Genomic DNA, 26,348 nt, shown 5'->3' on the forward strand with positions numbered 1-26,348 from the left:
ATCTCTCTTTGGGATGGTATATATCTTACCAACCAAAGAACATGCCAAGTTTTGGATGCATACTTCAAAGTTCAAACAAGTACCGTTTCATTGATCAGGTACGAGCAGTCTCTTTCATTCTTTGCATCTGTTTCTTGGCTTCATCAGGACGAAGATCTGTTGTAGTTTCTTGGCTCCATCGATAACTGACTCTCTTTGGAATTCATCTTTGTGTAGGGAACCACTTCGGGGTAAAGAATTCAACTTGACGTTGCACTGGCACGTTATGCCCAAGACGGGCAAAATGTTCGCTGACAAGATAGTCATGCCGGGATATCGCTTGCCACTGCAGGAGTATAGATGATGAGGGGGTGCTTTGTCTTGTGTATCTTTTTCTCTGTAGAGATACTAATTAGAGACATAGAAACAGGGAAGGCTTTTTCCTTGTTATGAGAAAAAGAAATATATGATGTTTGATCTTATTTTTGGATTCTCTTAACTTTGGTTGCTAATTTATTGCCTTGAGCTGGAAGGAGGATACTTGCATGCCTGTGAACGAAAATTGTTTTAGATTTGGATAATGGTAGGGAGACCAAATTTGTAAACTAAATTTTGTAAACCAAATCATGGGGCAGATGATAATTGAATTATTACTTAAGTGTTAATTAACGTACTTATTTCCTATTGGTGACACGTCATCTGGTTTGAAAATTTGTTTTAAAAATTTGGTGTACCTAACTTACCGTTTAGATTTACATTAGAGAAATCTTATTGGCACTCCAAAAATCTCATTTTGCACCCCAAATTTCCTATAGATAGAAAGAAAAATACACCGGTGATAAGTGTAGAATGAAATCTTTAAAGTGTTAAAAACACCTATGTGGACCTAACACCCAGAACTTGGAGTTTTCGACTTTCGCCCTTATAGTTTGTTTGATTTAGGTACAAATTACTAAGGGTCAGTTTGAATACAGCTACGAAATAAATTTTCATTTCTCCATAATCTGAAAACTAAAAATAAGCCGAATTCTTAAGGTGCACAAGAATAGCTCTGAAAATAATTACCAAACAAGTTTTTAATTTAAAAAAATAAAAATAAAAATAAAAATAAAAACAAGAATAAAAATAAAATAGTTTATCAAACGACACTTCAAACAAATTTGTGAAAACCAAACCAATCCTCGGATTTTTTGGTTTATTGGATTGGGGGAGAGGGAAGGGAGTGGAGGGCTAATCGGAGATCCGACGAAGAGGCTGAGCCGGTGGTGGTTGGCAGTGCGTGAGTTGGAGCGGAGAGAGAGAAGTAGAGCATCGATGCAAGATATACCTCACTATCTCTCCTACTTGTTCCTTCTTGCATGGTGACGCAGATGGAGAGAAAAATGGTAACTAAATACTGAAGAGTAAAAAGAGTCGTCGATGCCTAACAAGGCTAAACTGTCATGCACCTGAGCGCAGAGTATCTTTCCTAGGATCGTCCCAATTCCCGTTGGCGATCTTAGATCATTACGATCAAATCCCTATAAAAATACAGACTTGCTAGTTGTTAACCAAGTCCACACACACACACTCTCTAGTTTCTCTCTTTAGATCTTGTTTCCTCTGCGTGCTAGACTGCTAGTAGAACCCTAACGTTTGAAGATATTGTCCTTTGGACGCAAGGAACTAAACCCCTTACCTACTTGGATTTGGAAAGCCCTAATCCCTAATTTACTTTCTCCTAATCCTTAATCCTTTTGAATTAAATTAAAGCACGGATTTGGGGAAATTGCACCGTTTAAGTTACAATCCCTATAAATACACATATACACTCGTTCTTTGTAGCCCAATTCCACTTTTCTTCACTACTCTTGCTACGTACGTACTCTCTCTCTCTCTCTCTCTCTAACATTGATATTTTTTTTTTATATACTTTGTGAAACGAAGCACTCAGGACTCATGGAGGATTCAAGCAACTCCGGTTCGAGAAGGCAAAAAGCGAGAGAGATGCCGCTGAGACAAGTCGTGCTTGCACTCGCCGCTCCCAGTGCCTTTCCTCTGCCGCATCTCCAAACCACCACCACCAAAATGTCAGGTAGGAGAGAGAAGTCAAAAGAGGCAGTGCTTGATCAGTGCGCCCCTCTACCACAGCTCCAGATCACCCCCACCGCTACCACTACCACTACCGACAGGGCAGGCACAAGAGAGAAGACGGAAGAAGTAGCACTTGCTCTCTCCCCTCACAATGCCCCTCCACAGCCGCTCAACATCACCACAACCGACGGCACCAAAAGTGACTACAGCGTTCGACCCAAACCACCACCCTCAAACCCCGCCTGCCACGGACAGAAGAGAAAACAAGAAAAGGGAGCAGCGGCGTCGGCACTACAACGACCTGAAAAAAAGAAGCCGAGGTTGGAGGTGGTTCACGTTCGCTTTTTGGACCCGGATGCCACGGAGTCTTCAAGTGATGAAGATCACACTCCACCGGTTACTAATGGTCGTAAACGAAAAGAAGTTGAGATCGTTCACGAGATAAAGATACTGGGGAAAAACCCTAATACAAAGAGGCGTAAGACGCAAGAAACGATTACAAAAACAAGAAGGAAGATAAAAAAAGATCAGAAAACTGAGGAAGAACTTGTTGGTGAGAAGATTGTTATTAAGAAACAAATTGGCTCATCTTCTTCTTGTGGTGAAAAGGTAAAAAAACCATCGTCGACTTCATTAACGCCGGGTAAAAAAGAGACGAAGGAGACGGAGACGAAGAAGAAGACGACGAAGGAGGTTGTTGAGGTTTTGTGGGACATTCCCGGGGAGATTCCCGACCTGGATTTACTGGAGCAAGAGAAACATCGGCTTTTGTATAGGTTCTTTGATGGAATTCCCGAAGACTGTGAGGACATACCGCCGGAGGTGAAGGTGGTTAAATAATCTTAATTACTTTAATTTTTAGTTTTATTCCACTATTAACAGATATATGTAGGTGGGTTGTCATGATGAATTTTTCAGTATGCCGGGAACATGATTAGATATAGCAAGTGTTATAATACAATTTTGATAAAAAAAAAAAATTGTGTTATAATACAAGTAGTTGAATACTTAAATTTTTTTTCCAACCACTTGTGTTATGACATTTAGTGCCCAAGCCTTGTTACTGGTTATGCTCCAAATATGATCATGCTTGTAACTGGTTTTTTTTGAATTTTGATAATAGAGAAAATTTAATGAATTATATTGTATATGTTCATTTAATTGTGATTATTTTATGAATAATGTCCCAAAGGCGAAAAAACTACTTACAATCTCGAGATTTTATTATTTGCTCTAAATTTTAATCAAGTGCTGATTGCTATGGGAACATGAGATATCTCTGCTACATTCAACATCTCTGCCCAATTTTCTGGGAATGAAATGAAATTTGTAGATAACAAAAAATTTCATGATTTTACTCACAATTACACCATACAAAATTACAAATCACCCATTTTTCTCCTTCGGTAAAAGAAAAACGAAATTTGTCTATTTGTTGAAGGAAAATTTAGAGAGGGAGGATAGGAGCGGGAATCGGGATGGCGAGGGAGAGAGAAAGGAGTGTTCAGCAGTTATATTTTTACTTACAAAAATACTATTTTTATCATCTAGTTGTATCATCTCTTTGATAGAGATGAGATTCACATGCGTTGGCGGGCCCTATCTCTATTAGAAATATGATACAAATGAAGGTACAACTAGGTAATAAGTGTAGCATTACATTTTACTAATGCTTTTTGGTGGACTTATACCTTTATTTACACGTACTAATCAAGTGGGCTTCACTTGTTTCACAAGTAATATCCAAAATTCTATTAAAATCCTACTTCTAAATTGCACAATTACATTTTTGAGCAATAGTCTCGTTTGCTTTTAAAATGATTGAAAGTAAATGAAAATATTTTTGAAACTAATTCTTAATAAAAATTCAAGTTGATTATGATAAAAACAGTTCAAGTGTTTCTTGCAATGGAAGACTTATTTTTTTGTAGTTAATTGGATTGAACAGAGTTCCAATACACATTGTAGAGGCAAGTAACCACTCAATCAGTTGGATAAAAAAAGGATTAGGATTCTCTCATTTCCTTTTTTTATCCCCTTCCATTCGCTCCTTTCACATTCTTTTTTTATAAAAAAATTAATATAAAATGTTGATATGACTTAACCATGACGGTTGAAATAGAAAAAGAAGAAAAAAAAAAAGGGAAAAAAAAAAGAAAAAAAAAAGAAGGAGATAATCCTACTCCATCCAAAAATTCCAAAATTCTGACTTTCTCTCACTCTCACTAAAAACTTGACACAAAGATTGGAGCTTTCAGCTTGCTAAATGGCATGGCCATCTCTCTCTCCTCCTCTTTCAAAGCCTGCGTTCTCTCACTCTCACTCCTATCCTCTTTCCTCTTCTTCCTCCTCACTACCCCAACTCCCGATGCACCAAACTACCCCTCCCCAGCTCCCATAACCCCCCACAGGTCCCTCATCACCACCGCAGCAAAAATTCCACCTTGCTCCTCCACCGGCCACTCCAATGACCTCTTCAACTACCTCTACCTCCACTTCTGCCTCTTCCGCCAAAACCCATTACTGTCTCTCTCCTCCCTCTCTCTCATCCTTCTACTCCTCTTCTACATCCTCATTAAAACAGCCCAGGATCACTTCTCTCTCGTCACCACAAAGCTCGTCTTTTCCCTCGATTTGACCCCCAGCATGGCCACCGTCACCCTCCTCGCGCTCGGCAACGGGGCCCCCGACGTCTTCGCGTCGGTCGCGGCGGTCCGGACGGGCCAGTACGGAACTGGGTTCGGCGCAATTCTGTCCGCAGGCACGTTCGTGTCGGCGTTCGTAGTGGGGTTTGTGGCGATTTACGCCGCGCCCTTTTCGCTCAATCCCGCGCCGTTTGTGAGGGACGTGCTGTTTTATCTGATGGCGGCGCTGTTCTTGTTCTATGTGTATCTCAGCGCCGAGATTTATCTGTGGCAGGCGGTTGGGTTTGTTGGGTTTTACTTGTTTTTTGTTGGGTTGGTGTTTTGGATGGATTTTGGGTTGGGCGGAGGAGGAAAGAAGAGCAGGGTTGAGGTGGGATTGGTCGGAGATTGTGAAATGCAGAAGGGTTTGGTTATGTTTCCGCGAGTTCAGAGGATGGGAAGCGTAGTTTCAGGTTTCGGAGAGCTCTTGGAATGGTATGTTTCAGATGAACTTGTGTTCTTTTTTTGTGCTTGTTCTGCAAAAGTTTAGGTGGATTGTGCTTTGTATGCAATTGTATGATTGTATCTGTCTCAAAGTTTAGAATTAGTGTCAATGGTTTGTTACATGTTTTCGAGAATTCGATCAGAATTTCCGTTGTTGGTTGGTTGTACTGCTCTGAGAAGAACTACCTAATAGAGGAATGTTGGTTGTAGTATCAATCTATACAGCTTGCTAAGTAGCTCAGCACTTGGGTTTATATGTTCTGATGGTTTTGTTCCCAAGTATTTCGCACATTGGACCAAATAATTTCGGTAGCTGAATGTAGGTGAAAGTTTCGTGCCTAAAATCCTTGAGATGAAAACTCTGGGCATATGAAATGGATGACATTAGCGAGAAGTGGAGATCTTCGAGAGTTGGAATTCGCTTATATATCAATTACAATGCACAGAATTAGGAAACTTAAATCTATGAGCAAGGATAACTTTAACTGGAGATACCTGATTGTTGTGTGATATAAATTTTAGGAGCATGAACCGGGAGAAAGCGTGGAACTTCATATACTGATTGAGCTCATTTTTCACCTATACAATTTTATTAAGTAGCTTTCTTCTAGCTCATTTCGGACATTTGCACTAGTTAAACTCTCTTCATTTTGTATGCAGATCTCAAAAGCATGGGAGCTTCCAGTCTCATTTCTTCTGAAGCTCACAATTCCCCAAGCTGCACCTTCTGAATGGAGCAGATTCTACTCATCAGCCAATATTGCTCTTTGCCCTCTAGCACTTCTATATGCTTGCAATTCGTTCATACCATTCCATCATCCTGTTGTTTTGTAATCCTCTATGGTTTGTAATCCTCTTGGCAACCTCCACTCTTGCACTTCTTCATTATGCAGTGGAAAAAGAGCCCAAAACTAAGCAACTACCTGTATTGCTTATAGCATTTGTTATGAGCGTCTTTTGTATATCCACCACTGCTGGAGAATTGCTGAATTGCCATGCTGCTCTCGAAACACGTCTGGAGTTGCCACCTGCACTTCTGGTGCTCACAGTTCTTGCACGGGGGAATTTGGTGGGGGATCTTGTTGCTGATGTCGCCGTTGCCAAGGCAGACCACCCTGCAATGGCCATGGCCGGGTGTTTTGCTGGGCCAATGTTTAACATGCTTGTTGGACTTGGGACAGCTTTGGTTATACAGACATACGATGTTTATCCCGAGGCGTACGAGCTTCAGTTCCACGTGGGTATAGTGATTGCATTTGTTTTCTTGCTTCTGAGCCTGATGGGGTCTCAATTGGTGATTACATGGTGCAGATTCCGGGTGCCTAGGTTCTGGGGATTCTGCCTAGTTGGTCTCTATGTTATTTTTATGGCAGTTAGTTTGGTAATCGCCAAGTTTTCAGGGTGATTCCAAGTTCATTTAGGTTGGATCTGCCATTGGAAAATCCAAGAAACCAGGGACGGTATAGAGCTACAAAGTATCTCAAGCTTGATCATGCCAGCTCTAACCTGGATGGATTGTGCATATTATACAAAGCATCATTCATTGACAATTTAAGAAAGAATTGACGGATCAAGAAGGACATTGCATATTGGAAGAATCATCCACCCTCTTTCAAATTTTTACTCCCCGGATGTAAGTGATATGCAGCTTATAGGTATTTTTATTGTTTTCACACCGGATAGGCAGATAGATGAAATTCTTTAGACTACTAGAAGGGTTGTGCTATTCACTCACCCATATTTACTTCCCACACGCCCTTTTCATGTTTTAATACTTTAATCTTCTAGCGTTTGATCTTCCATATATGCCCTTGCTGCTTTTTGACCTTTGGAATTCAGAATCATGTTCATGAATCATCTCAACACTCGATAGCTTGAACTATAACTTTTACTGCAGAGTGAAATGCCTCGAGTTCGAATGCCAGCCCATTTTTACGGGAGTTCCATTTTTACCAGAGTTCAAGTCCTCGTCCTCTTCTTTATAGATTAGAGTAGTTTATATAATCGCCTTGTTGAAAAAATAGGCTTTTACTGCAGAGTGAAATGTACAAAGAAATAGATGCATGGATGGAAAACAATGCCAAGGGCTTTGCAATGGCTTTGCCCAACCCCCAAAAAAAATAAACCTAAAAAAGAGTGTTCACATTAGTCTGAGGAGACTGAACTTATTGTACAGAATAAGTGTCTTATAATTCAGAATGAGATCATCTACAGATTTATGCCTCTAGAGCAGATAGATCCTAAAATCTGAGTCATGAGTGAGAGAGAAAAGTGCATGGGTTTGTGTGATGGGTTAATAGGCGCCGCTGCAGAGTTTAAATTAAATGGTTCAGATTTCTGAATCCGTCTGCTCTAGGGTAGAGATCCAAAGATGATCTCATCCCTTATAATTGATTCACAACTAACAACCGTATCGGACATGTGATTGATTGATGACGCTATATTTAAGTAGATATCACAATGTATCTACGGACATCAACAATCACACGCGTCCGATGGTTGAACCTAGCAAAATCCTTACTAGGATGGAATGAAGTAGGATTTCAAAGTGAAAGTTTCAATCAAAAGTGAAAGTGGTCCATGCCTCCATACATGTGGTGGGTTCCATCTGATCATCTGAATCTGAAGTAGTCCTTCAGATGAGGGTCAAGGTCACAATCAACATACATTCAAGTTTTAGGGAACATAAACTTATGCTAATTGGGTTTGATTTACCCTTAATAGGTCTTAATAATTAAATTATTAATGTCTAACACTTCCTAATCACATTATTTGGGACCAAAGGATTTTTGGTTTATGAAAAACCAATGTCGATATATGTTTGATTAGTTTCATAGAATTTTACTTTATAAAAAAAGTAGGAACCTCGTGACTCTAAAAGGAAAATTTCCATAAAAGATATAAGAATAAACTCTAGTATTGGTTCTTGAACTTTCATCTTTGTTTAGATTTAGTTTCTAAACTAAGTTTCCGTTAATTTACAGAGTTACAAAGTCATGAATCAAATCTAAACTAAGGTGCAAGTTCAAGGACAGATTCTATAGTCAAGCCGAAAGATATAAAGTATTTTTTTTTCTTTTCTTTTTCTTTTTGGTACTACAACTACTTTTTCTTTTTATCCTCCATGTGTTTCGAAAAATAAAAGCAAATTACAGTTGTTATCTTAGAAAAAAGAAAAGTTGTAAAGCATGTTTTTGCAAGGCCATGAATAAAAATTGAAATACATTTTCGAAAAATAGCTAGTTTCAAACCAACATTCCTCACTTGTATGGGACGTCAAACTCAATTAAATTACGTTAATTTTTGTTATATCAAGCATAAATTGCTAATTAGCAACTTTGAAGTTGGTGTACATTAAAGAAAAGAAAATAAGATTCAGTCACATGAACCGGCTCCACAACTTGTGCAATGAGAAAATCAAAACTCGCAAAGCTAATGAGACGATCAACTGATGTTTAAGTTTACAGCTCGTCCCACGATAACAAACTCCATTTAGCGCCCATAGCTGTTTGGAGTCGGTAGGAGTTGAATCTGGTTCACCAAGATTCCACCCCAATTAACCCCAACAGAGTTGTAATTAAGATTCAAATTTTAAGTGAACCTAGGCACATGGGTTGATAACGAAATTTAAGTAGGGTGAACTTGGAATCACCCTGAAAACTTGGCGGTTACCAAACTAACTGCCATAAAAATAACATAGAGACTGCACCATGTAATCACCAATAGACCCCATCAGGCTCAGAAGCAAGAAAACAAATGCAATCACTATAAAAATTTGAATCAACAACCAACAACCAACAACCGTATCGGACACATGATTGATCGATGAATTTAAGTAGATCTCACAACGTATCTACGGTCATCAATAATCAAACGCGTCCGAAAGCTGAACCTAGCAAAATCCTTACTAGGATGGTAATGAAGTAGGATTTCAAAGTGAGTTTCAATCAAAAGTGAAGTGGTCCATGACTCCATACATGTGGTGGGTTCGATCTGATCATCTGAATCTGAAGTGGTCCTTCAGATGAAGGTCATTGTCACAATCAACATACATTCAAGTTTTAGGGAACATAAACTTATGCTAATTGGGTTTGATTTACCCTTAATAGGTCTTAATAATTAAATTATTAATGTCCAACACTTGCTAATCACATTATTTGGGATTTTTGGTTTATGAAAACCAATGTCGATATATGTTTACTATTTCATAGAATTTTACTTTATTAAAAAAAAAAAACATAGGAACCTCGTGACTCTTAAAGGAAATATCCCATAAAAGATATAAGAGTAAACTCTAGTATTGGTTCTTGAACTTTCATCTTTGTTTAGATTTAGTTTCTAAACTAAATTTCCGTTAATTTATAGAGTTAGGATGGAGGGACTAATTCTCCACATTGACAAAATTCAATGATGTAAATTAACCGAAATTTAATTCATGGATCAAATCTAAACTAAGGTGTAAGTTCAGGGACCGATTCTATAGTCAAGCCGAAAGATACAAAGTACTTTTTTTCCTTTCTTTTTCTTTTTTGTACTACAACAACTTTTTCTTTTTATCCTCCATATGTTATGAAAAATAAAAGGAAAATTAATGAAAATAGATTGAAAACTATGAATTTTAACGATAATGACAAAATAAAGGGTAAAGTGAATAGTATCATGATTGACTTTTTAGTGTAAAAATATGATTTTTCGTTAAAATGAACAGTACCGAGAGCTTTTCGTTAAAGTTCTCAAAAATAAAAGCATATTACAGTTGTTATCTTAGAAAAAATAAAAGAAAACCCATCAATTATAAAAGTTGTAAAGCATGTTTTTGCAAGGCCATGAATAAACATTGAAATACGTTTTCGAAAAATAGCTAGTTTCAAACCAACATTCCTCACTTGTTTGGGACGTCAAACTCAATTAAATTATGTTAATTTTTGTTAGATCGATGATAAATTGTTAATAAGCAACTTTGAAGTTTGTGTACACTAAAAAAAGGAAAATAAGATTCGGTCACACGAATCGGCTCCACAACTTATGCAATGAGTAAATAAAAAATCGCAAAGCTAATGAGACGACCAACTGATATTTAATTTTACAACTCGTCCCACGATAACAAACTCCATTTAGCGCCCATAGCCGTTTGGAGTCAGCAGGAGTCGAATCTAGTTCACCAAGATTCCATCCCAATTAACCCCATCAGAGTTGTAATTAAATAAAGGGGTGTGATCTCCACACATCTTTTTTTACCTTTCACATACCCTTGTTAATTTCTGTCCGTTGATCTTCTTCAATTCATCTAATCCGACGGTCAAAAACTAAAAAAGTGTGGGAGAAGTAAAAAAAAGTGTGTGGATATTACACCCCTTAAATAAATTGAATGATCGTAATAAGATTTCACATTAATGGTGAAAAAATTGAATTTTTAAGTGATTCTTCGGTTTGCAAAACGGGTTGATAACGAAATTCTACATGCTCGTCCTCGACACACGAGAATGGAAGACTTTTGTTCCTCTGTTTAGAAATACTGGAGAGTAAGAACTTGGAGAACTCAAACAATTATTCAAGTAGTAAGAGAGAGAGGAAATTTAAGTTTATCTTATGCAAATTCTTGTACTAAAAAAATCAAAATGACAACTAACATAATACAAGACTAATCCAAATTCTTTCCCTTCTTTCCAAATTGTTAAGATAACATTCCAATTAAATTATTTCCTATCCCTAAATTAATATTTCCTAAAAATAAATTAAGAATCCATAGATTTGGTGACAATCATAGTTCTAAATAAGTGAGTTGAGATTTTCTCCGGATTTTTGTGTCTGGCAACCAAGAATTTGGAGATCCAAGCCGTTGAAGAGAGAGAAAGAGAGATTCGGATCCTTGGTTCTGTGAGGTAGGTTAGTGAAATGGGTTAATGAGGATTGCATAATTTAAAAGGAAAACTAATGAAAATAGTTTGAAAATTTTAAGTTTTAGCCAAAATGACAAAAATGTGTTGTAAGTGAATAGTACCATGAGTGACTTTTTAGAGTAAAAATATCTTTAACGTTAAAAATAAACAGTACCATGAGTGTTTTGTTAAGATCCCATAATTTAAAATGAGTGTTTTGACTCTCCCGGTCCATCGACTTTTGACACAGAGATCAAAGAAGAATTCCAAGAGATCAAAATTTCTGCATTCAAAATAGGCATCTGTGTGGCCTCAATCATTAAATGATATGTGTTTATAAACTTAACTTTTCTTAATTTTATTACTATAAATTTAATACGTGTGAATTAATAATTAAAGTCATAAAGACGTCACATCTATTTTAAGTGCCAATGATTTGATTTCAGAATTCCAAATAAGTAGAACGAACATGGCCACGTATCCAACGGGAAGTCGGAAGGCTCGGAACCATAAGACCATTTACCCCTAACAGTAAAATGCCAACTTCCACCAAGGGCAAAACCGTCAAAAAGAAAACCAAACTCCCATAAAAGTTCAATGTTATCTGACAAATTTAAGTCAGAATCCAACACTCCCTCGCAGCTTTTGTTCTTCCTTTTTTAGGTTTGTCTTCTAAAACATCATTAGTCATAACGAAAAAATTACTAAAAAAAAACTATAATCCAATGTGGTTGCAAACCCAAGTACTTCCCAGAAATCCTGGATCTTTCTTCGTACGATTAATTTCCCAAAACGGAAAAAAAATATATAAAAAATTCAGACTTTCTTCTCATTGCCCGGATGGATGTTTCCGAGTCGCTTTTTCTGAAGATTTTTAATTTTATTTTTTGTTTTTTCCAGGTGCTCAATAATTTCGAATCTTGCGTAGTAGCAGCGCCCACCACCTGCTTGATAAAAGGTACCAGAGAAACGCGCACACGCCCACACACACGGTTTTCTGGGTTTTTTATTTTTTATTTTTATATTTCTGCGTTTATGTGTGTAAGCGTGTGGGTGGTGGGTTTGATCTTAGCTTGCCAAATGGGCGATCTTTGCTCTTTTCCCATGTGACATTTTTGTTTTTCGGATGTGAGTTTTGAATTTTCAGGTGTTTTTGGTATCTGTCAGAGATCGAATTTTGGATTTTGTTGTCGGGTTTGATTCTGTTTTGCATGATTTTTGTTGGTGGAAACTGTTTTTGGCTTAATTGCATGATCGTATCTCAAGCGTTTCGACCTCGAGTTATTGTTTTCATGGAATTTTATTCGCATTTTTCTAGTTTTTTTTTAATACTCTTTTTTTCTCTAAAACATAATTTTAATTAAGCTGGTGGTGGAAGAATGATTTCTGCAAGGTAGAGAATCAAATCATCAAAAATGGTCCTTTGTGAGGCGGATACTATTTCAGGTGGCGGGATGCGAATCTCGTTGATTTTCTGTAGATGTTTAGTTGTAAGATAGCATTTAGAGACCCTTCATGCAGTGAATTGATAAGTTTTTCGGCCGGAAGGCTATGCCTGCTTAGTGTAATCGAGTGCAGTGGCATTTTAGGATTCATAGGGCCAACCACACGTTGTGGATAAGGCTTTTTTGTTGTTGTAGTATTCTTAATCTTTGATTTCTAAAGAGCAAAAACCAAAAACGAGAGAACAAACTGTTTAGATTTATCTGCAACGTAGCACAAGATGGATCGGTCGGAATTAACCATTCATTGTGTGTGAAAAGGAGTTCCTTTGGTGTTTAAAGAGTGCATATAGTAACTAGTAGGTTTCTAAAGCAGACACCTTTTCCGTTCTTTGTTTCAATCAGGGCCGGGTTGCAAAATTCAACCAGGATGGATCCGCATGGGCATAACCAACCCCAATCTATGGGGATGGTAGGTAGTGGAGCTCAGTTGACATACGGTTCTAACCCGTATCAGCATAATCAAATGGTTGGGAGCCCAAATCCGGGGTCAGTTTCCGCAACAGTGGGAGCTATGCAATCCGCTAGTCAATCACCTGGAGCTCAGCTTGCGCAGCACCAGCTTGCACAGCACCAGCTTGCTTATCAGCATATACACCAGCAGCAGCAGCAGCAACTTCAGCAGCAGCTGCAAACTTTCTGGGCAAACCAGTATCAAGAAATCGACAAGGTCACCGATTTCAAGAACCATAGCCTTCCCTTGGCAAGGATCAAGAAGATTATGAAGGCTGATGAGGATGTGAGAATGATATCAGCCGAGGCACCTGTGATATTTGCCAGGGCATGTGAAATGTTCATATTGGAATTAACATTGCGGTCTTGGAATCACACGGAAGAGAACAAGCGGAGGACACTCCAGAAGAATGACATTGCAGCTGCAATCACAAGGACTGATATCTTTGATTTCTTGGTAGACATTGTCCCAAGGGAGGATCTGAAAGATGAAGTCCTTGGGTCGATTCCGAGGGGTACAGTTTCTGTTGGGGGGCCTGCCGATGCACTTCCATACTGCTATATGCCGCCTCAGCACGCACCTCAGGTGGGGGCTCCCGGAATGATGATGGGTAAGCCTATGATGGATCCGTCTATGTATGCTCAACAGTCTAACCCCTACATGAGTCAGCCAATGTGGCAGCAGGCTCCAGACCAGCAACAGTCGCCATCAGATCATTAGTGGGCGCAACATGGAAGCGGAAACCGGTCAGTTCCTTTGTTTTTGTTCTCCAGACTTGTGACTGAAAGCTGAGAAAAAAGCAAAGTGGTGATCTTAATGTGTTCAAACTCTGGGAGTTTTTGTAATTATAATGCAATTTCTTACCTTTATGCTTAACATCTGATATCTGTCTCGTAGACTCTTCGCTGTAAAACAATATCGTTGACGATGATGCAGTTGTGAACTGATTTTTCTTTACCCTTTAGAATGACCATGACTAGCATATATGCCATTTTCAACGATTTAGCTAGTATTTGTTGACATCCCCCCTCTCCCGATCCTTGTAAAGCGGGGTGCCTTGATGGCTTGAAGTCGTCTTTTATCATTTATCATACATTTCTTGTGATGTGATAAGATCCTGAAGGGTGTAATGGAACTTCTGGTTTCATTTGTTGACTATTTTTGCGTACTTGGGCAGTTGAATTTACCCTTTTGTTCATAAATTTGAATCCCCTTTTGCCAAAAATATGTTTCAATTGATTCAGCTGCAGTTCAGATAGAGGTACTCCACATGGTTTTGATTAAAATCACTCTGGGAAACCTCCTGTGGAGGAGGAAAACTTAGCTATATCAGTTTCCCTCCCTTTCTCCGGAGAGAGAGAGAGAGAGAGAGAGAGAGAGAGAAACGGAGTAGGTATGAAACCTGCGACATGAAAGTTTTTCTCGTAAAGAAGATAATTTAAATATCCCCGTGCTGTAAATAAATGGTTATTTTTGTTCAGGTAGGGATAGTAGGCAACAATAGCAATTCAAGAAAAGCAATGAAGGTGTAATTTTTATGTCTACTCGAAACACAGGCGTATGGTGTTATGATTTCACTTATATTGTAACTCTAACTCACATTCGAGTCACGTAGTGTTTAATTTTACTCATATTATAACTCGGATAATGATCATCACGTGACGGTGTAAAGGTACACAAAAAATTATGCAAGTGAAACCTTTTCAACTTTAAGGTTGTAATAAGAAGAGTAGATGAGTAAGAAGTATTCAATGACATCCATGGTTTGTGAAAACATATATATGTACCACTAAACCAATAAATTTGTAGAATTATTCAACAACAAAGAAGTAACTAACCTTGTCATCGAAGGTTAGTTGAGCTCATAAGGATCGTTCTCTATGTTGGACCAATGGTTTCAAGTCCTGCAGCTGGCAATCTTTTTTTATTTGTCGATTTGTAAAAATAAAAAAATGGGCTAAGACCCCTCTGTAAATCTTAAAAAAAGGCTTTTATAGATAGTTTGCATTGGAGTGTGAATTCAGATAGAATGTTTGGTTTAAACTTTGATTGATAACAACAAAAGATATTAATGAGAGTTTTTCAACGCATGAGTGATACTAACATGATACAAAATCGACGAATGATTTGTATGGTATTAAGAAAGATTATTGTTACTAAGCACACTTAAATGCAAGTCAAAATATCATAAATTAATCAAAACATTTGGAAATAGTCTTGTTGCAACGGAAAGGTTGCTCTTTGTAATCAAGGATTCGAGTTGTGGAAATAATCCTTTTATAAAGCAAAGAAAAAATTACATAAGATAAATGTTTCTTATAACGATCCTCACAAAACAAGTAGCCTTGTTGACTTGGTGTCGTTCTATCAATACACTTGGAAATATTTATGGTTGTAACATGCTTGTTATTAAAAAAAAAAAATCATTTAATATAATATTAAATGATATTTTAATTATGATGTCTGTAATTTACACGTACCCCCTCAAAAACAACAGGTTTTTGTTTACGGTGCACCTCTTTGCACCCGATTACCCTAGCCCATATAAAGCACCTCATTTTCTTTAGTCCGAAAAGTACCTCACTCTCAGCTAAGCGCAGGAAGCGGCAGAGACCCGAAGAACCTCCCCGTTGCGACGCCGTCTCGCAAATCTCCTACCTCTCTCCGATGGCTGCCCCTCCGCCGTCTTGGTATACTAACACACATCTCCTTTCACACATACATAAAGTCTATGTATTTATATCTCTGGACATATCAATTTTACACATTTAAAGTCGAATTTTTGCACAGCAATTTTCAGTTAATTTTGTACCTTTTTTTGGGGCTCAGATCGGTAATTTCATGTATAATTTTTCATGCACACATATACATATATAAGTGTATCTATATGTCTCTGTGTGTGTGTGTGTGTATCTACAGAAATGCTTGTTATATATTTGCATGTTGGTGATGAATTTCTTGTAGTCTTTGCATAAAAAGCTTTTATGTACTTGAAATCGATAACGGTCTGTGTTTTGAATTGTTCCTGTTTCTGTATGTGCAAAGGATTTTTTTTCTTCAGGAAATTAGTTGGTATGAGTGTGACTTTATTGAAAAGGAATAAGAAAAGATAAATACTTTGGGAGTTTTGTGGATTAAATTGATGATGAGGAGTAAGGAATGGTTTGGCGGGTAGATTTCTTAAACTGTTCCTTCGATAAGCATGTGTATTAGGCTAGAACAGCATGTTTTTGAGGAATGCTAGGGGTCATCGCAGTGCAAATGTGATTTTAATGGGAGATCATGTTTCCGGAACTGAAAATGAAAATTATGAGATATTGGTTTTAGGTCATGGTTGTCAGTTAGGGAAACGTGTTTCTTCCTAAAAATGTTCAACATGTCATGCAATACGAAGTGGCACCCTGTATGCAATATGCATTTCCCTCGCTATTTCAAAATCTTCCCATTTTCGGAAAGAAAAAAACCGTTTTGCCCAAATGGGGTCACAGAAGTTTGATTAGTTCTTTATATTTTTCTGAAGTGTTTGTTGTAAAAGCTTTCCAATAGATTTGTGTCATTTAGGAAATTAGGAGAATTGAACAAATAGATTAGCCTATTTATTATCATTTGCGTTCCATTAGATTTGTGTCATTTAGGAAATTAGGAACCCTATGATATTTGGACATTTCCAATTAGGTTATGTCAAGTGAATCATAAAACATTCGGCAAGGTTAGATCCCCGGTAAAGTTAAACATAAAGGAGAAAAAGGAATGAATCATGCTAGTTGTGATACTGAGAAAACAAGTATTTTGGGAAAAAAAAAAAATATCCCACAAAGAACTTGTAATAGGAAAAACACAAAAAAGGGATAACAAAATATAACAAGAATTTTAGAAAATGAAGAAAGGAACAAACCACGGGAAGACAATACTAAGTTTAGCAAGGGCATCTGTGTTTGCTTCTTTAGGCAATGGTGGTACATGATGTATATGCATATACACAGATACATATCCTCAGGATTTAATGATAATGTGTTCTTTATGCGTCTTACTTCACTAAAGTATGGTTTCAACTTAAGTGTAAAAGAGTGCTAATTACTTATACATATAATATCTAAGTGTATGTGTTGAATTTCTTTTCCAAGGGTAGGAATAGTCCAAGAAAAATTGCGTTATGTTTGTCGGTTTGAGTCAGCACGAGCCCAGTAAGGCAACTGGACAAAGTCTGTTACTTTAAATAGGGCCCAAAATTAGATCCAAGTTACATATATACTATGGAAGGATGTTTTTTAAGTGTTGTACTAAAAGATCCAGCCCAATCCTCATATGCCCTTGTTTATTTAAGAGAAAACGGAAAACCTAATTGCCTAAGTTTCTTCCTCTCTTCTTCTAGTTTGCTCTGGTTCTCCCTTGTTTTTGCCAAAATGCCGTTTAGGTTTGTTCTTTCTTCGATTTACTCTTGATCTTCCCTGTTCTTATTGTGTTTTGATTTCTGCCCATTTCTTTGACTGATGTTTCTCTTCTGTTTGTTTTTTCAGTTGTTTTTTTTTTTTTTTTTTAATTTTCTTTTACTGATGATAGATTCTATGTCTCAGTCAGCTGTATTTTAAAGGGAATGTTTTTATTTTATGTTAGTTAATTCTTTCAAGAGAATTGCGTGTATAGGATGAGTCTATTGTTTCTTGTTTCTGTTTTTCTTTTTTGGATGATGGGTACTGTAAGTGCCGCCTCTGGAACACAGGAAATGATTGGGGGGGGTTTTGTCATGGATTTTAGGGTATTTCATGTTTATGGTGTTGCTATATTTTGAAGTATGTAGCTTCCAATATCCCGATGATTTTTTTGCACTCCCACCTATTGTGGTTGAATGAAAAAAAAATCAACTCGCCAAATTATGTGTGTTTTTTTTTATTTAAAATTTTTAAGTCTGAATGCTTGCAACTAAACAATATTGATTGCACCTTATTACTTGGTGATAAAAGGTTTAGTTTTTTTATTTTTTATTTTTTATTCCAATGTAATATGAGGACCACATTTCATTCTTTGCCTCAGGACCCTAAATGCCAGTGGCCTACCCTGGTTTGAGTGCTTTTTGTGATTACACCTGATAATATATAATAGTTAAATATAAAACTCACTTTTTGAAGGCTGCAATTAGAAAATAATCATTTATCACATTCCTTTGGAAAGTGAGTAGAAATATATGTATTTCTGTTTTTATGGAGGTGCTTAATGCCCAAAAATGCAACTTGTCTAATAGACTTTATTGCATCCTATTTGCCTGCTGAGATAAACTTTGAGGTATTCTTGTAGGTTCGCAGGAACAAGTAAGACTAATGAACCAGATCAATCAGATCCTCAACAACCAAAGTTTGATCCTACACAACCCATATTATTACATCCAACACCTCTCAGAAGTGAGCCTTATATTCCGCCTACAATGGATTTATCAGAAACCACAGACTTTGATGCAGAAGAACAGATGCAGCAAGTTATGATAGTTCTACCAACTCAGTCAACAATAGAAGAGAAGAATAAGATTTTGGAAACCAATGAGTCAACAATTATTTTGACTGGAGCTGCTGCTGCATTGGCAAAAGGGGGACCAACAGTAGGATCAGTTGATATTGGTGAGAACGAAGACTCATACTTATTCCGTGTCTCTATACCAGGGGCTTTGAAGGAAGACAGTGAGTATGATCACCTTGCGTCATTTTGTTAAATACTTGATTGTTATTGTTGTACGTTCTTATAACTTATTATTCCTTTTTGTTAATTGGATGCACCATGAACGGATACTCTTGTTCGTTGCTTAGCATTCTTTATCTTATATAATAATGGTTGATTGTTTGAATGCTTGTAGCATATTAGACTAAGTATATACATCTTTGACAAGGGCGTGATTATCAGTCAAAAGTTAATTTGTTCAACATTAGTCATGCATGTGTAACTAAGCAGGGCATATCTCCAAGATTTTTTTTAGTGAAAAAGAGAATAGATTCTCCATTTTTATACTGCATAACCTATTATTTTGAATTTTTATTTTGACACCAAGCATCTACAATTGCATCTTAGTCTTCGACCCATCTTCTAGCTTTATTTTCCGTGTGTCTTCTATGACTATTTTTAGCAACAGTGTGAAAGAAGTTAGTGTTCTTATCGCCTTCCTGGATTAAAGTGATTGATCGGTGATAGAGTAGAGGTCGAGTGAGGCATGGTGTTTGAAATCAGTTCACCACCATATGGTGTTGTTAGGTCACCTTAAGAATGCCCTAAGCTATTCAGGTTAGTAGGGCACAACATACACACAACAAAAACATTAGTCATGCATGTTGACTTTTTTGTATGTTTCTATAATGTGTTCCTATTAGACTTTGAATAACTGGGTTATCTGTTTATCATGAAGCTGGGTTATCTATTTGTCTCAACATGTCTTGGTACTTTATCATGCTTAATGAACCACATCTCGTCTTTGCCAATGCAGAATTTAGTTGTAATGTTGATCCTGATGGGAAAGTATTAATACAAGGAGTAACTACGACAGGAGGGAAAATCGTATGCAGGGATTTCCATGTCTTTAAGATGAAGACGCAAAATCTGTGCCCACCAGGTCATTTCTCTGTCTCGATCCAGCTTCCTGGTCCAGTTGAAAGCGAGCAAAAAATTGTCTCTCTTGAGAATGAGGGGATTTTGGAGGGCATTGTGAAGAAAAAATTACCATAAATATTCTGCTTTGAGGAGCTTGTATGCTTTCTTATGATGAAGAGGTCTGAATTGAATGGAGAAGACTCCATATGTTAGGACTTAAGATGTAGACAATAAATAATTGCCTCTGTTAAGCGGAGGATGAGGCCTTGGATACGAGCTAGAGGTAATATACAGTACGCTTGCTCGAGCCCAACTAATAGTGAACTGGGGCTTTGCTAAGCTGTTTGTATTCACTCATTTTAAGACTGGAAGCTGTGTTCATGAGTGGACTATGTTTTATTTTCGTTGAAAGTTCTCTCTACTGAGACCAGTTCATGGTGAAACAGCTGGTAGTTATCTTGAAACTTACAAGATACTTAACTTTGTTTATTTTGTGGAAAATGGTCTCTTATGGATTTATATTTTTATGAAGAGTACTTTTGGAGAAAATTATATATCGTTTGAGTTTACTAAAAGCGCTTTTGATGAAATTGCTTTTGGAATGCAAGAAGCACATAACTGGTGTTTCTTCCAATTGCACTTCAAGTGCTTTTGGAACCCAAAAACACTTTCACCAAAAGCATTTCCAGTTATTTTAAAAGCACTTCCAAATGTGTGTATGTTTTGGGTGGGTGGGTGGGGTTGACCGTAAGGGGCTGACATTAGTAGTGGTGCTTAGGTTGTGATTAACAGCTTGCTGGTTGGAACACCAAACTGCAGGTTTGAACTTTGAAACCCAATTCAGGCCGTTCATAAGTTTGTTTTCTTTTCTTTACCTGTCTCTTGGATATCTGAATGAGTGGGCAAGTGTTTTGGTTGTATTGACCAAAAGATTTTTTGAAACCTCCTCATGCATCTGTGTCCTGTGAAGTTTAAGACCATCCAACCTTAATTAAGCATCTTCACAAAATTTGGGGTTCATTCCCAGTTCACATTTTTTTAGATTCTCTGATGAGAATTTGTGGCATCTCTTACTGAGAGTCCTGCTTTCACTGCTGTACTTCCCCTGACCTGCTACTGTTCTGCATTTCTGCATCCCTAATTCATGTTTATTATGTTGCAGATTATAGAGATGCCCACAGCTGTTATGGTTAGATGAAGGCTTTCTGGCAAGTTAGGAAGGTTGCTTTAGTTTAGTTGGTGCATCTTCAAGTCCTTAGCTTTTTTAGTTGTTATCAAGTGCCTCACTCCCTAATATTAACTCTTCATGTTGTCTTGGGGCAGCAATGTTGTGTGCAATTTCTTATCTGAATTTTAATGAATGCCAGTATTTGAATTACTTATGGTTTTGTTTTTGGGAGCATACATGTATAGCTTTTTAATTTTGTGAGTTACATGAATTTTAAAACACCATGTTCAGTATTTGGCTCTACAGGTTCCTGCATTCTTAATTTTTTATTTTTAGAGGTTACTCTGTCAAACTTCTGCCAGCAAATTCTTGGTTTGTCTCACACATGATAAACTGACACGTAAACTTTTCGATATTCTCAGTTAATGGTTGAAGCAATTTTGGCATCATAAAGTTTGCTTGCCTTCTGGAATCGCATAATTTGTAGAGGTATTACTTTCCTGACTCTTGTCTTTTATTGTATGCAGTTATTTTCTTCCCAAGTTAGTAGATTGTGAATTGATTAGAATCTATATAGATATAGTAACCCAGTTTTCTTCCTCTGTTAAGGTTTTAATTATTGCTTAGTACTTGGAAAATCATCTAATGGTTGTCTTACTATTTCATCCTTTACCATATTTTACAAAATACAATAATGTTATTTGTACTGCATTTATTGACTCCGTTACTGACCACCCTTCTGATAGAGGTGGGCCCACAAACATGTTTGTCCCCCCTCTGTTAGAAGGTTGGTCAGCAACGGGGTCAATAAATGTGGTGTAAATAGCAGCACTCTACGAGATATTTAATAGAAGTCTAAAATTTTCCATCACTGTTATGGTATAGACATAGAAGTTAAAAGGTAATTGGTGAAATATGGGCTTACTGCAACTAGAAATGGTTTTTTTTTATTTTTTTATTTTTTATTTTTTAACTTATAATTATATACAGGTATAAATATATATAGAATGTTTAGCATTTCGTTTTTGGGGTCTTCAATTTTTGCCCAATTTTCATAGTTTCTATAATTGGCAGAGTTGAATGATACGATTCAATGTTTATTTTGGTTGGAGCCAATTGATGATTGCTCCTTTGTCATACCAATTATTCATATAAGCTGACAGTGCATCTTTATGTTCAAACAATAACACATATATCATTGGAAGTCATTTTTTAAATCTCTAATTGTCTTCTTTCCTAAAAAGAGCATCCTCTTAATATGTAAATATGCCTACCTGTAGAGATGTTTTTCTTTACGAGTAAAAGAGTTTTTTGTTGTAGTTGTGTTAGACGGTGTTGGATTTGGTCACTCCATCTTTCAACGGGGAATATAGTGAAGCCAAACCTATTTGTATGTTGGTTCTTTTGTACATGAATGCAAAGAACAGGTACAAAGTGCATCTCGTTCATGTTAGGAAGATAGACGAGTCCAGATTTGTGTTGCTTGAGGATTTTTAAAGGCCTTGTTTGGTGGGCCGGATTAGGGCATGAATCCTGTTCGTTGTTTACTGGAGTTAAGTGTAGCACGGATCGGATGTGAATCTTGGATTCATATTCAAAATAAGTGGGATTCTGAAACCCAACCTTAGACATGGGTTTCCACGCCGGTACCCAAACCCCAATCCAAGCCAGCCCACCGAACATGCTACTAAATGGGTAGGTAGGGGTAGGTAACGCTCTTCCCATGTGTACACTGCATGTTTTCCGCGTGTGCGCTGCTGCGTGGTCTGATTAAGTCTATAAGTACTGCCAGTAGTTGCATCCCCAAGACATATCTGTTAGTCATTTGTAGGTAGAAATCAAAATTATCCAAGGTCCGTTGTACCAATCTCTGTTTTTGTGTCCTGCAGTCATGATTTCGCGAGAAGGTGCCAGTGAAGGCGATGTTGAAGATGAGGACGATGGACATGAAGCGAATCCATGATGGATTACAGTAAAATTTTTCGAACATCTCAAAACGCAGATGTTTGAAAGTCGGATCCATCAGCAAAATTACCAGAATGTATTAATTTCCCGTTGTAGTGGTGTAAACACCGAATTATGATGTGAAAAATGAAGAAAAGAAGTGTAAACTTTCTTCTTCAATTGGTTTGAGTTTCTTGAGCATTGTGTTGGAAAACTCTTATTTGCTTTTGTGGAAGTGATTTTGTTACATGGACGTTGGATGTGTTAAATGACTTAAAACATTTCTCAAAATCCCCCAGAATTCATAACTTTTTAAATCCTTGAAAATTAAATCTTTGATTGAATACATTTGGATTTTCATGAACATTATAAACTTCTTTAAAGTCCTGACTGTATATCCTCGCCCTTGGACTTCATAACCGCATTTAAAATCTTGATTAAGATACTCTCGAACACTCTTCCTAGACAAATCACAAATTGACACGTGTGCAAACAAATTACAATTTGATGTGTACGAGGACTAATTACAAAGCATTTCTTCTATCAGGCATTCTACTTTGTAGACAAATTATAGTTTGACGTTTTTCCTTTTTACCCATAACCTAGCTCTATAAGGTATGGGTCGCCACAAATTGAAGGACGCAAGCAACATGTGCATTGTTTAGTTGGGACGGAATTTATTATAAATAGTCGATTCAAATAGTTGGGACTTTGAACTTCTCCTTTCAATCTCTTTGTTTACGAAATTCTATTACGCTTCGGGAACTGTTCTAAAAATCTCTGCTTAGCGCCATCTAGGCCCTGCTTAAGCGCTAGGCAGGACACTCTAGACACTTGAAAATTAAGAAAGGGCGCCTAGGCAGGACCCTCTAGGCACCTGCCTAGGCCGCACCCTCATTTTGACAGAAAATATATAATTTTCATTTTGCATTTTATTTTTTCAATAAGTTGTAGACTTAAATACTAGAATGAATATTCATTATATGCTTGTTGCTCATGTTTTCAATATACTCTAATATTTTATAATCTATACGTCATTCTATTTTGCAATTTATTTGTATAAGTAAACATTTATTTATATGTTATATAATAAATTTAATTAAGATTAAAAAACCGCATAGGCCCCGGCCTAGACGCTTAGGCGCTAGGCCCTTACCTGCCATCTGACTAGCGCCTTTAGAACCTTGGCTCCAGGTATCCTATACTTTGAGGTTTTTTGTTGTTGGAGTCATTTTTTATCCTCAACCACAAATCTAACAGCTAAAAACTCCGAAGTATAGGATACCTCAAAGAATACAAGAAAATCCTGAGACCTTCAGCTTTTCTTCGACCACTTGCTCTGATGTTTACATTGGTTACAATTGTGAACATTCTTCAAGGCTTTTGCTGGCAGTGGTCTCATTCTTCCATTGCAAACTTCAGGTTGCCACAGTTTTGGGAATGGAAGGTCTTCCCATTCGCACAACCGTGGCAACCTGCAGTTTGCACTGTAAGTAACTTCAATCTGATCCTCTTCGGTACAGCTTACTCCCGATAATTTTTCTCAATTATTATCGAGATTTTCCGGAGGATTTGGAAGTATTGGGATTGAAATATCTGTTTCAGTTGAACACTAATGACCAAGGCCTTGGACATACCTGCTCTTTTGAGATTATGACAGGCAGAACATACACAATATATCTCATCTGGGAATGTTTTAGTACACTTATGAACTTAACAACTCCATTTCGACCGAACTATGCCCTAGATTTTTGGCAATATTCCTGTTTTTCATCAGTTCTCTAACCCGATTTACTTCCTGCCATCGACCAGCCCTAGCGTATATATTGGACAGCAGAACATAAACTCCACTGCCATGAGGTTCCATCTCTGTTATATATCTTCTCACTTTGTCAGCTAGATCAACATTTTCATGTATCTCGCAGCCGTTCAAGAGAGCTCCCCAGACAGCAACATTGGGTTGGATCGGCATCTCTTCCAGCAGTCTCATCGCCTCATCAAAGCGGCCTGCTCGACTCAGAAGATCAACCATGCAGCAATAATGATCCACAGTCGGCTTTATGCCGTAAAGATTTACCATTGAGGCAAAATGTCTCTGACCCTCCTCTACAAGACCGATATGGCTACATGCCGATAAAACCCCAATGTAAGTGATCTGGTCTGGAATAACACTAGCATCCTCTTGCATGTTTCTAAATGCATGTAGCGCTTCCATACCGTGTCCATGCGTAGCTAAACAGATAATCATGCTAGTCCATGCCATCACATCTTTCTTCTGCAAGTTCTCAAAAATTCTTCGAGCACTTCCTGCATCTCCAATTTTAGCATACATGTCAACTAAGGCAGTCCCGATTGTAGTATCTTTGCCCATGCTAGTTTTCGATACATATGAATGAAGACTTCGTCCGAATGCCAAAGCCCCCAACCGCGCACAAGCACCTATTACACCTAGAAAGGTAGTTTTGTCTGGAACAAAACCAGCAATCCACATATCAGAAAAGAGATTGATTGCCTCCTCAGCCCGGCCATACTGATTATAAGCACTAATCATTGAATTCCAGGTAACCAAGTTTTTTTGAGCCATTTTGTTGAACAGATCCCTTGCAGTTCTCAAGCTGCCACATTTTGCGTACATATCTAATAAGGCAGTTGCAAGAACTACATTAAAGTTAAAACTTGAACCAAATGGATCAAACCCTAGTTGGCGAATACGACTGTGAACCAACTTTCCTGTATCAATATCCCTACTTCGTGCACAAGCGACTACAACATGCACCATGGTGATCTCATTAGGCTGTACATTGTGAAGTTCCATATCCTTGAACACCTTTATAGCCTCGATAGCCCGACTGTTATTAACAAACCCGGAAATCAAACTAGTCCAAGCAACTACATTCCACTTGGGAATAATATCAAACACCTTGAGTGCAGATTCCATATCTGCGCAGGAAGCATACATTCTAAGCAAACAAGTAGAGCCATAGACCTCCAACCCATACCCAGTTTTCACAATGCAGTTATGAACACATTTTCCATAACGGTAATCAGCGATCACAGAACACGATCTAAGCACGAACGGGAAAGTAAAATTGTCGGGCAAGTAACCCCTTTGCAGCATTTCCCTGTACATAATCAAAGACTCAACCGGGTTCTCACTATTGGAGTAGCCTCTGATCATTGAGTTCCAGATGTAGACACTAGGCTGACTGATCTGCCGGAAAACATTCTTCGCGTAGCCGAGGTCTCTGGCCTCGGAATTGGTACAAAAATCAATAAGCCTACTTAACTGGATTACATTGTTAACAACTGAGGTGGTGATCATCAGCCCATGTATTTGTTTCAATTCACTCATGCTTCTGCATTTTTCCAAGAGTGAGAGAATGGTTTTCTGGTGTTTCTTCATGAATCATGAGCTTTTTCATTGACATGGAAGAACTTGATGGACTGATCAAAAGAAGATCTTTGAACTTTGAAGCTCGAGACTAAAAATGAATTAGTAACACCGCGTGACTGTGTAACAGTATATGATGCTACAAAAGCGACATAAAAGAAGTAAACATCACTTCATTTGTAAAATTGAAGAATCAAAATTCATTGCAAAATTGGTAACATCTCATATTTCAGGAGAAAAATTACAAGATTCCATAAAAAAAT

General features: G+C 37.5%; 3 protein-coding genes and 1 pseudogene across 10 annotated transcripts; 3 read left to right on the top strand and 1 right to left on the bottom strand.

The window, feature by feature from the left end:
• The first annotated feature begins 4,289 nt into the window (after nt 1-4,289).
• On the top strand, nt 4,290-7,066 carry LOC137746215 (cation/calcium exchanger 5-like; annotated as a pseudogene).
• A 4,581-nt stretch (nt 7,067-11,647) lies between these two features.
• LOC137746008 (nuclear transcription factor Y subunit C-3-like) lies at nt 11,648-14,173 on the top strand. Its single transcript, XM_068486051.1, has 3 exons — nt 11,648-11,722; nt 11,960-12,017; nt 12,907-14,173. Exon 3 carries the CDS (start codon nt 12,932-12,934, stop codon nt 13,733-13,735), a length of 804 nt encoding a protein of 267 aa, XP_068342152.1. The 5' UTR covers nt 11,648-11,722; nt 11,960-12,017; nt 12,907-12,931; the 3' UTR covers nt 13,736-14,173.
• A 1,425-nt stretch (nt 14,174-15,598) lies between these two features.
• Nucleotides 15,599-22,883, top strand: LOC137746130 (alpha-crystallin domain-containing protein 22.3-like). 8 transcript variants are annotated; one of them, XM_068486205.1, is made up of 6 exons: nt 16,553-17,429; nt 18,308-18,684; nt 19,479-20,031; nt 20,745-20,803; nt 21,173-21,239; nt 22,640-22,883. In XM_068486205.1, the coding sequence occupies exons 1-3, from the start codon at nt 17,269-17,271 to the stop codon at nt 19,715-19,717; spliced, it is 777 nt and encodes a 258-aa protein (XP_068342306.1). In that variant the 5' UTR covers nt 16,553-17,268; the 3' UTR covers nt 19,718-20,031; nt 20,745-20,803; nt 21,173-21,239; nt 22,640-22,883. The 8 variants fall into 8 exon arrangements, with proteins under 8 accessions (XP_068342310.1, XP_068342306.1, XP_068342309.1 ...); XM_068486208.1 differs by having other exon boundaries at nt 19,479-19,865; XM_068486209.1 differs by lacking the exon at nt 16,553-17,429 and adding an exon at nt 15,599-15,705 and having other exon boundaries at nt 20,745-21,239.
• Nucleotides 22,884-24,282: 1,399 nt separating this feature from the next.
• LOC137744076 (putative pentatricopeptide repeat-containing protein At3g05240) lies at nt 24,283-26,170 on the bottom strand. Its single transcript, XM_068483937.1, has one exon. It carries the CDS (start codon nt 26,095-26,097, stop codon nt 24,400-24,402), a length of 1,698 nt encoding a protein of 565 aa, XP_068340038.1. The 5' UTR covers nt 26,098-26,170; the 3' UTR covers nt 24,283-24,399.
• Between the last annotated feature and the right edge of the window lie 178 nt (nt 26,171-26,348).

The sequence above is a fragment of the Pyrus communis genome, chromosome 9, assembly GCF_963583255.1.
Source record: "Pyrus communis chromosome 9, drPyrComm1.1, whole genome shotgun sequence".
NCBI classification, from domain to species: Eukaryota; Viridiplantae; Streptophyta; class Magnoliopsida; order Rosales; family Rosaceae; genus Pyrus; species Pyrus communis.

Bases quoted from the DNA above. Each gene is read 5' to 3' on its own strand.
- LOC137746008 (XM_068486051.1), top strand. From the start codon at position 12,932: ATGGATCCGCATGGGCATAACCAACCCCAATCTATGGGGATGGTAGGT.
- LOC137746130 (XM_068486203.1), top strand. From the start codon at position 17,269: ATGGAAGGATGTTTTTTAAGTGTTGTACTAAAAGATCCAGCCCAATCC. The intron at 17,430-18,307 runs GTTTGTTCTTTC...GTATTCTTGTAG, and splicing joins TTTGCCAAAATGCCGTTTAG to GTTCGCAGGAACAAGTAAGA. The intron at 18,685-19,478 runs GTGAGTATGATC...TTGCCAATGCAG, and splicing joins AGGGGCTTTGAAGGAAGACA to AATTTAGTTGTAATGTTGAT.
- LOC137744076 (XM_068483937.1), bottom strand. From the start codon at position 26,097: ATGAAGAAACACCAGAAAACCATTCTCTCACTCTTGGAAAAATGCAGA.